The 10,699-nt window shown below is 45.0% G+C and overlaps 2 protein-coding genes across 2 annotated transcripts in view; one reads left to right on the forward strand and one right to left on the reverse strand.

The window, feature by feature from the left end:
* HHIP (hedgehog interacting protein) overlaps positions 1 to 3,975 on the reverse strand; it is a 109,580-nt gene extending 105,605 nt beyond the window's left edge. The window contains exon 1 of the mRNA NM_001099114.2: positions 3,171 to 3,975. Coding sequence (NP_001092584.1) covers positions 3,171 to 3,449 — 279 coding nt within the window. The 5' untranslated portion in view covers positions 3,450 to 3,975. The remainder of the gene's footprint in view (positions 1 to 3,170) is intronic.
* On the forward strand, positions 3,812 to 7,428 carry LOC132342669 (mamJ paralog LimJ-like). The gene is made up of 3 exons (XM_059876473.1): positions 3,812 to 3,898; positions 4,138 to 5,578; positions 6,311 to 7,428. Exons 1-2 carry the CDS (start codon positions 3,812 to 3,814, stop codon positions 5,083 to 5,085), a joined length of 1,035 nt encoding a protein of 344 aa, XP_059732456.1. The 3' UTR covers positions 5,086 to 5,578; positions 6,311 to 7,428.
* Positions 7,429 to 10,699: the final 3,271 nt, after the last annotated feature.

Below are 10,699 nucleotides of genomic sequence, written 5' to 3' on the forward strand. Positions count from 1 at the left end.
ATGGGTTCGATGAGGGGACAAAAGGGGAAAATACAGGACAGTATATTAAGATGATGCCTGAAGATCACTTGGTACACAAGAAGTTATTTCTAAAAATCATATGCCTACAAGGTTGTTCAGCTGTTGGATAGAACACATGCGTCTCTGGACTGTAGTGCTGGATTATGTCATTAAAGAGTTCAGTTTCAATTTTAGGCTAATATGTAAATAGATCATTGTACTAAGGCAGCTGTTAAAGGGACCCCAGGATGAGTTATTTGTTTAGTTGGATGTGTTCAACAATAGCCTTTGTCCCTGAAAGAGCCAGAGCAAACAAATGATTGTAAAAGGGCACACTTGAAAACAATTACTTTTCACCCATTCCTTGACAGCTTTGGCTGTGAAACCACCCAAGGTAGAGAGAGCTTCTATGCCTCTGTGGCTACAAGTTAAGTTTTAGAAATGGGGGTATTTCAGTTGGTTGCAGATTCAATTTGGCTAATGGGAATTAGATCTTTTTAGCATCTTGTATTTAGAAGCTGCAAAAATATTGCTAAGACAACATAACTTTCTAGATTTTGGCAGTACTTATTTGTAACAGTAGTTAACCACCTCGTTACAGTTCACAAAACTACTAAAATATACAAAGAAAGGAAAATACAAAATAATTGATGAGAATAATACTGTGGCTAAGAATTGAACTCAATTACATTCAATAGTTCCTTACATATTAAAGAAAATGGGTTAGCCTGGAAACTGGACTTAATTGCCCAGCTAAGCATGATCAATATTCTCTACCTAATTTGCTACTATTTGTCTATGAAGTTTCTTCCTTTAGGAAAATGCTACTCCTGTAGTTTCATGAAAATTTGCAGAAATCTTTCTGGGGAAATTTTTTTTTTTCCCATAAACAAAAAAGGGCCCTTTAAAATAGCCATCATCTCTCCTGTACACACATTATGAAATAAGACCCTAACATACATTATAAGCCAGGAAGGCTTAGGGGAAAAAAGGGAAACACAGAAGTTTATTATAAAATAACATGTTTTAAAAACTATTAAAACTTGAGAACGAACATGGTTTGAGAATGCATATGCAGAACCATGTTACATCTCTGATTTGAACAATTTAAGTATTGTTGATTTATAAGCCACTTGTAATGGAACCTGCCAAAGTCTCGTGTACCAACTTTAATTCAGACACGTTTTCCACATGAGTAGGGGTTTGTTGGAGATTGGAAGCACGTAAAACAGAAGGAATGTGGATCGCTAACGTGGCAGATTGCTTCCTAAAGAATGATTTCTTTAAAAAAAAATTATATAACTTCTCTTAAGGGTTATAACTCTACGCCCAGCCCCCCATCCCTCCCCCGGCTCCCCATTACATTTAGCCAAGAAAAAGTTGTCATTCCTCCTGTACCTGGCTGAGTTCAGTATTGCAGGGGTCTGCGGATCATTGGTATACTCATACATATATCGCACATGGGGAGGCTTCATGGCAAATATTTCTAAATCTTTATCTGAATCTCCTGGTTCTGTCCAGCTCCTGGTAAAAACCCTGGAGCGGCTGTGAATGGAGTGATTTTTGTACTTTAATTCAATTAAAACCCAGGAGCTTAATGACATTGTTTTGAATAAAATGCTGCAATATCTGTTCCCTACATCTCAGACTACTGCTGCATATGGTAAGAATAAAGAGAGAGTTGGAGCTGAAAACCTGCAGCAAGACAGTTCTCACTCAGCTGGGAATAGAGGGAGTTGGACAAATGCTCCCTCAAAAGGCATGAACATTTGGACAGAGCTGGGGACTGAAAGCGAATGATGTTCTCTGGTTTCACCCATTAGTGAACCAACTAACAAACACAATGGTGTTGTTGTTATTCTTTCGCCATAAGCGACAGGACTCTGTGTGTGGGCAGCACTTTAGTGGGGAGGAGGATAAGTCGACCCCTTTTTGTCCTATTGATTTTTTCCCATTTGCATGACTTGAGCAAATTAAATGATGCAATATGGCTTTTTGTTACAAAACAAAGTGAGAGATACCACCCAGACACATATGTTGATTCGTAGGAGCTGTTTACATGAGAATAGAGTGAAATCTACCGTGAACTGAGCATAAAAATTAGATTCAGCCTGGGTACTTTTTTTTTTTTTTTTTAATGCCTGGGCCAGCAAGACTGAAGCACAAGTTTTCCAAGAGTCTCTCAGACCTTGACAACTGCAGTGTTCTAACTGAGGAATTCTTAATTAAACCTAAAATGGGGAAAGGGAGGGGGAGCAAAGACACCTGATTGTTTATTTCACGGGCAGAGACTGTTAATGACCCAACCCCTCGGTCTTTCCTTGGAGTACAGTACAGAACACACATTACTGCAACCCAGGGCAAGAAAGAAGTGGCAAAACTCAGATAAGCATGTCTTAACACCCAGCCAACACTATATTCATATTTGTTTAAACTTATAAACATTGGGAAACTGTAAATGCCACTGTCCCCAAAACAAGTTCCTAGAGAAGACGTTTCTACACAAGTACCACTGAAAGCCCGATTTTATAACGTTACAAAACATGTCAGGAGGAGAATCGCCACGGTTTTCTACGATAAACACGCTCCAGCCAAATCTTTCTCCAATTCTGGGGTTCTAAACTGGACTACCAGGAGTTCCTTTTAGCTGTTTAACTATTGTAACGCAGGACACCTCCCCCGCCTTCTGACCGGGCTGGGGATCTTACACCAACCATGCTTCAACATCCTTTACGATTCAATCCTCTCTCTAACCGAGCACGTGGAGAAAACTGCACAAATCTTTTTACCCTAGAAAAACCGGAAACCACAGCCACCTTCATTTACAGTTTCACCGCAGCCAGTGCCCGATTCGATCCAAAACACACTGTTCATCGCGATTCTTTTAAAATATTTACCCGGCCCAGAATGCGGGTACCACAGAGGCTTCTCTTTTCAGAGACAAGCAGTTTTGCACAGCATCCCGCCCGCGGACTCTTGGGGGCGGGAGAGGTGTCTGCGCACCCCAGAGGAACACACAAACGAATCACGCTAGCGCTTTAGAAAGTTATCAAGAAAGACTCCCCCAGACAAGTTTGGCCCCTCTTCAGCCACCAGCATCGCCGGAGCCTCAGGAAACCCCACCCAGTCACTATGCCAATCTCGCAGCTGCGAGGCGGGTGCATGCCTACCTTGCTGTCCAGGCGCCCCAGCCCGGGGCTGTCACTCCGCAAGCAGCAGGACAGTCGAGGGTAGAAGCCACCACACAGCATCTCTCCCCCACTCAGCAGTTCCGGCTGGGACATCATCCGCCTATCTTTCTTTTTCAGGCGCTTCGGGGGGTTCCCATTCAGGCACCTTCTCCTCCTCACTCCGCTCCCTTCGCTTCTTTCCCCAAACTTAGCATCTCCTTCAAAGAAGCCCAGAGCCACGGCCAACAGCAGCAGCTTAAAGGACAGCATCTTCAGCATCATCTGCCCCGCGCGGCAGGGGCTGGGCGCGGGAGGTGGAGTGGGGGGAAGGTCACTGCCCAGCAGGGGCACTCGGGCGCAGCTCCGGGAAGGGGCTGCGGGGCAGCAGGACACTCGGGAGGCAGAGAGAGGTGGCGGGGGAGAGAGGGTGCAGAGCGATGCAACTTTGCAAAAAATAAAAGACAAGGCGATGGGCCCGATGCCTCAGGGGAGCCGGAGGAGCGAGATAAAGTTGTGAGGTTGACACCGTTTGCAGTGGTGCCAATGTCAGTCGGGTGGGGGGCTTCCTGATGCGGCTGAGAAGTGGGAGGAGGAGAAGGAGGTGGGAGAGGAGGAAGAAGAGGAGGAGAAGACGGCCACAGATGTTCACTGGTCCGTGTAACGGGAGTTGTGTAGGTGAGACAGTACCAGGAACAGACACGGCGGCGGCGGCGGCGGGGCAGGCGGAGGCAGGGCCAGCGCTGGGCTCTAGAGGATGCTGAGGTCTCCTCTGCCGGCGGCTGCAGCTTCTCACACAGCCTCTCATGTTTCGTTCCCTCTTTTCTTCTTCTTTTTAACTAGCGCGCGGGGAGGTGCTGCCACCGCGCGCCCCTTGACGTCACCGCTGCTCGCGCGCCCCCGCCCGGGCTGGGGGAGGGGAGGGGGCGGCCCCGGCGCGAGCGCGTCCCCCGGCCCCGGCGGCCTCTAGGGTGCGGCAGGGAGGGGCCGCGGCGGCGGGCGGAGGGGGAGGGCCCGGCGGAGCCCTCGGAGCCAGCCTCGAGGGCGCGGGTGTCCGGCCGCCGCCTGGCCGCGCCGCCCGGCTCGGGTTGGGTGGGGGCCGTGCACGGCTCTGGTCCCCCCAGCCCGTCCCCCTCCGGACCGGGGCGCGCGGTCCGGTGGCTCTCTGTCCGTTCCTCGCTCCTCACGCAGCCCCTCCGCACGACCCCGCGCGGAGGCGCCGAGAGAAAGTGAGGAAGAGCAGGCTGCGGGAAGTGAGAAGGGAGGGGACCCTTCCAGGGCCTCCCCTACCCCGGCTCCGACCCGCCCCTTGCCCCGGAGGGAGGGTGAGCCGAGTGGGCTGGAGTTGTGGTGGGGGAGCGTTTCGGCCCCTTTCCCCACCACCCTGGCCCGCGCGACTCCTCCATCCCCTGGCGATTTCCAGTGTGAAGCTCACGCCGGTACAAATCTTCCTGGGGTCACATTGAGAGGCGGGGATATAGCCCAGATGCTGCAAGTCGCTGAGAATGTGCAGATGAAGACTGTGCCGAGATTTACCTCTCCGTGCCTAAGTCCTGCGCGCGCCTTAAGTGGCACAAGCGCCTGTGCGTGGGGTGGGGTGTCGACGCCTCTTGGGAGAACTGCTCCCACCTGGGTCCTGGGCGGGCTGGGTCCGGACGCCCCTTTCCCTGGCCCCACCTGTGCCCTGGAGCGTAGCTGGGCCCCGCTGGTGCTTTCTGGAGAACAGAGGAATACCCCAGGTGGAGGAGCGGAGGAGAAGCGGGCATTGGAATCAGCGTTCGTTTTAAATGGAAAAGAAAATGCAAAAATCCTGGGGAGATTCCCGCAAGGGTGTAAACACGGAGGCCCTGGAGATGGAATTAGTAGTAGGTTTGCGCGCGTCAAGGGGCTGGATGCGCTACTTTTCCAGTGTACCTAAATAGAGGAGCCCCTTCCCTCCCCCCAGCTAGACAAAGTCTAAAGTGATCTGTGCCTTATCCGAGCGCGGTGATGTGACATTAACTGGATTCCCCCACAAGTCGGCATCGGAAGGAATCTCTACGAAGTTGCATCACAAAGTGTGCTTTCTGTCCACTTGAGTGTTTAACTAGGGGAGCTCATTTTCTGGTACAGGGGTTCTGAGGAGGAGATGAGGCAGTTTTCTCATTTTGGCAATGGAGGAACGTTCGCCATATTTGGGTTTGCTTCACTTTTCCAACACAGACTTGGTCGAGCTAATGTGAAAGTTTCTTGACAATGGGTGTGGATAACTGACTAAATATTGTTAAAGTGGTCGCAGTGGCTAGATAAGGCTTCTGCCCCTTTCTCTTCCAGGGCCTGGATTTGCTAGTGGAACTAAGTTTTTCCCGAAAGAGGTGACAGAATAACTGAGAACAATCTGCTGGGCTGTGGAATCCAGTCCTGAGCTCACTGTAAGTGCCCCTATGACGTACTTAACATTTCTCCCAGGGGCTGTTGTATACACAAGACTTCTGTATACTTGTGATCCCAAATGCTCCTTGTGATCCCACAGACTACTTTATCTGACACTCTCCCTGCCCCGTTGAAGACTTTTTAATATAAAATAAATCATAGAGCTATAAAGACTTCAAGGCTTTAAACTCTTGTTTAATAAACAAATCTGGAAAGGAATCCTGTCGAGATTAAGTCATTTGCACAATCTCGTCTAATTAGGTGTTTAAAAACCCAGTCTAGGTTGCTTTCCACTATCTAAGGTTTTATTCCCAAATACCAGTGTTATGTTGGGTTTCCAAAATAAAAAATACTTTAAAAATTATATTTCAGTGGTTTGAGCTCCCACTCCAAGTGATGAATTTTTGGAACAGGCCTTACTTACGGTTTGTGTTTAAAGACTAAGGACATTTAAAGGTAAATTAATTTTGGTTTTAAGAAAATTGTGCAGATATTATAAACTGAGACCCTAAGTTAAAGATAGTTTATAAATGATTACTGAAACGAGACACAGTTGTTCCTTCTTGATCCCGGGAGCTAGAATTGATCCCATCTGCTGTTAGTCACGACAATCCATAATTTGGGTCACTGATGAGTTAGTTGCATTTATTTTCAGTGCCACTGATAGAATTTCCAAATAGTCACCAAACAGTGTTATACAAGTGAACTAACTTCTGACTCATTTTTTGCAGAGGGAAATAGCAAACTCATCTATAACCAGATCTTCAGCATATTTTTTTTTTAAGAATCAAGAATCAACATTGAGCTATTTTCTGAAAGTAAACCATTAAAGCCCTCCTGGAGTCTGCCCAACGGTCTGCGAACTTGAACCTGAGAAATGGACTTGTTTTTCATCAGGGTGATCTCCTTCTTCAGCTGAATCATCAGAAGTGGTGAGACGAAAAGACTCCTACCCAACCAAACTGCTTCAGACAAATTCAATCAGTTTGTCAAGGAATGGAGCTGTATAGTGTGGCCAGATCACCATCTGCTTGCACCACCACTGAGCTGTCTCTCTACGACTGCCACCTACATGTAGGTTGTACCCAGTGCAGGGCATCCCGCTGAGGCAGGGCTTGGGAGCTGAAATCCTGCTCCATTCACCAAGCCAAGTTTATTGGTGCCTGGCCAAATGATGTGGCTTCTTTTTCTAATTTGCACCAGTGCACCCTGTACGGTCTAGTGACATGTCTGACCATCCCAATCCCATACCCCAGTCCTATCTGAGATTCTATTCCTTACCTCAGATGGATTCAAGGTTTTCATGAACAAATTAGGTGTCTTGCAAAAGATGAAATGTTTGACCCCAATTGAAATTAATTTCATAGGTGAAGCTCAAAATATTACCATATATAGGAATTATGTATATATTTATACATGTATGTATATACAGTTAAGTAGATACCATTGTCTATGTATCAGAAGTTAGCACAGTTTAAATGGGTAAATGTTTAAAATAAAACTATTTGGGGTATTTGAATCGGTTTCATATACGGATTTCTGGACTTCACAGAAATATGTGCTATTTAATTCTATTTTAACAAATATAAAGTGCCAGGCACTATACTAAACAATATGTATCCAGTAATGAAAAATAATACAAACATTCTGCTTCTAGTAGTTAATAATCTAGATCCAGAGATTGAACCCATGTCTTGTGTCTCCTGCATTGGCAGACGGGTTCCTTTCTACTGGCACCACCTCGGAAGCCCCAATAATCTAGTAAGGAAGAGAAATTATAAGGTCACAAATAAACTTGTGATTAAATAATTACAGTAAAGACTATGAAAGAAATGCTAAAATGGAGAATAACGAGGCACATTTATTTCAGATTAAGTGGCTGGAAGGAGCCTTTCTGTGAAAACGACATTTTAGCTGGGACCCGAGGATGAATTGGAAAGAATGTGTGAAGTGAGTCCTCCATGCCATTTAAAGTACAGGAAAAAGAATGAAACATTGCCATCTGCAGCAGCTTGAATGGATCTAGAGATTATCATACTAAGTGAAGTAAGTCAGAGAGAGAAAGACAAATGTCATATCACTTATATGTAGAATCTAAAAAATGATACAAATGAACTTGTTTACAAAACAGAAATAGAGTCACAAACATAGAAGACCAATTTATGGTTACCAAAGAGGACAAGGGGGCAGGGAGAAATTAGGAATTTGGGATTAACACATACACACTTCTATATATGAAATAAACAACCAAGACCTACTGTGTAGCACAAGGTGCGTGCATGCTAAGTTGCTGCAGTCGTGTCCGACTCTTTGTGACCCTATGGACTGTAGCCCGCCAGGTTCCTCTGTCCATTGGATTCTCCAGGCATGAATACTGGAATGGGTTGCCATGCCCTCCTCCAAGGGAAATTCCCAACCCAGGGATCGAACCTGTGTCACTTACGTCTCCTCATTGCAGGCAGACTCTTTACCACTAGTGCCACCTGGGAAGCACCCCACCCCTGAGCTATATTCAGTATCTTGTAATAACCTCTCTTGGAAAAGAATATGAAAATATATAAACATGTATATATTTATGTATAACTAAATCACTTTGCTGTGTCACTTTCCTGAAACTAGCACAACAAACATTGTAATCAACTATATTTCAATGAAAAAAAAGAAAACCTTTGAATTCAGCATAGAATATGGTACATTTAAGGGAAAGCAGAATAAATAGCAAAATAAAGTAGACAGCTAAGATAGGAGAGGCTACAGGCCAAACTCAAAGCATATAGACTCCAGAAAACTAGTGAAGTTTTATTCATGTATTTGTCATTTCCTTTTACAAGTACCTTATCCTTGTTGAACTTTTTCTCTTTCTTTAAATTCTGGCTTTTCACTCAACTTCCCTGATGGCTCAGAAAGTAAAGCATCTGCCTACAATGCAGGAGACCCAGGCTCAATCCCTGGGTTGGGAAGATCTCCTGGAGAAGGAAATGGCAACCCACTCCAGTATTCTTGCCTGGAAAGTCCCATGGATAGAGGAACCTGGTAGGTTACAGTACATGGTGTCTCAAAGAGTGGGACACGACTGAGTGACTTCACTTTCCACTTTCTTTCTAGGAATTTTATTTCTAACGGCATTTCAGCCATTGCTTCTCCTCTAATCAGCACTTATTTTCTTTGTTTTCTTTCGTGCACTGTTACTTCTCCGAGGTTTTTTTCATACATGGGAATTGAATGTCCGTGTGACTGTAAACTCCATGAAGGCAGAAATTGCATTTCCTTCTTGATCACTCCAGCACAGTCTTGTACAGGCTCACAGTACGATGGGTGCTGACCTCTAGATAAATGCTGCTGATTGTCCAATCTTGTGTGACTCAATGCTTTTTAAAGGTTTTAACTAGAGAAAATATTTGCATTATAAAAATTTTGAATTGTTATAACAGGAGGGAAGACACAACTTAAAGTGCACCCTTGCCAAGAAATTTCAGGAGACATTGCCACTAAAACGTGAGTCCCCTGAGGAAGGATGGCGAATAAATACAAATCCTTTAAACATTACAGACCAATTATAGTTCAAGTACACTGATGACAGTCACCGACAGGGCTGTTGGTAGGGGGTTTTATATAGTCTTTCAGATGTTTTCAAAAGTTGGCACCTGCCACATGCCAGATCCTGCTCTGGACACTGGGGACAAAGCAGTGAGCAAAACTCCTCTCATGGTGCTCTGTTCCATTGTGGGAGGCAGATAACAAGCAGTTACAGAATGTGCCAGAAAATGCTGAGTGCTGTAGAGGAAGGGGGTCATGGGAAGAGAGTACAGGGGCTGAGAAAAATAATAATTTTATTTAGTAAGACTCTACATACGAACGATTTCCCTTCCAAGAGTGCGTTCGTAATTCCAATCTAAGTCCAACAAAGTGAGCCTAGGTACCCAACTAACACAATTGGCTATGTAGTACTGTACAGTAATAGATGTGTAATACTTTTCACACAAATAATACATAAAAACAAACACAAAAGATAAGGGAACATTTTTGGTCTTTGATCTTAAGAAAACATTTTGATCTTACAATATGTTGGAAAGTACAGTAGTACAATACAATGGCTGTCATACAGGGGCTGGCATCGAGTGAACAGGCAAGACGAGTTCCTGGAGGAGGGAGAGAAGGTGGGAGATGGTAGAGCTGAAGGGTCGTCAGCAGTAGGTGACCAAGGGGCAGCCGCTGTTTCACTCACACCTGATGCTGATGGAATGCACATTCACATCTTTGAAACTTCACAACTTGAAGGTTCGTATGTAGGGGACTTACTGTTTACAGTGAGTCCTCTATATCCACAAGTTGTGCATCTGGGGGTTCAGTTAACTGCCATTGAAAATACTTTTAAAAAAGATGCCATGAAGTTCCAAAAAGCAAAACTTGAATTAGCCGTGCACTGATGACTATTTACATGGCTATTACATAGTATTTACATTGTATAATAAGTAATCTAGAGATGATTTAACATATATATGGGAGGATGTGTATGCATTATATGCAAATACTATGCCATTTTGTATAAGGGACGTGAGCATGTGGATTCTGATAGCGAAGGTTCTAGAACCAATCCCCTAGGGATACCATGGGTGACTGTATGTTGTCAGGAAAGGTGTCTCCTGAGGTACAGGCAGAGACTGGGGAATAGATATTAGAGCAGAGTGGGCTACATGCATGCGGATGTCTGTAAGTATAGGGAAAAGCAAGTCAAAGGCCATAAAGCAAGCATGCTTGGTATGTTTAAGGATTAGCAGAGAGACCAGTGCAGCTGGAGCAGAGTGGGTGACAGAGGAAATGAGAAGAAATGAGGGCAGGCAATATGGGGCAGCCCAGAGCCCTGCATTGCATAGAATTTTACAAACTGTGTTATAGACTTTGGCTTTTCCTCCGAATGAAGCAGTTATCACTCTGTGGTCTTGGAAATAAACTCTGTACGTTAATTTATTATTAAATAAATAACAGCTATTTCCTATTACAGAGCAAATTAAATACAAGGAAGTAGTTAAGTGAATGTTGGGAAACTGAAAAAAGATTATTTAAGTAAATAGTGACTGCAGGAAGCCCCTCCCATCCCTAGGGATTGGGGAACAAGAGAA

Source organism: Bos taurus, chromosome 17 (genome assembly GCF_002263795.3).
Source record: "Bos taurus isolate L1 Dominette 01449 registration number 42190680 breed Hereford chromosome 17, ARS-UCD2.0, whole genome shotgun sequence".
In the NCBI taxonomy this organism is placed as follows: Eukaryota; Metazoa; Chordata; class Mammalia; order Artiodactyla; family Bovidae; genus Bos; species Bos taurus.

Excerpts from the sequence above, each read along its gene's own strand:
- LOC132342669 (XM_059876473.1), top strand. The coding sequence starts at position 3,812 with ATGTTCACTGGTCCGTGTAACGGGAGTTGTGTAGGTGAGACAGTACCA. Across the intron at positions 3,899-4,137 it reads CGGCGGCGGGGCAGGCGGAG|GGTGCGGCAGGGAGGGGCCG; the intron begins GCAGGGCCAGCG and ends GGCGGCCTCTAG.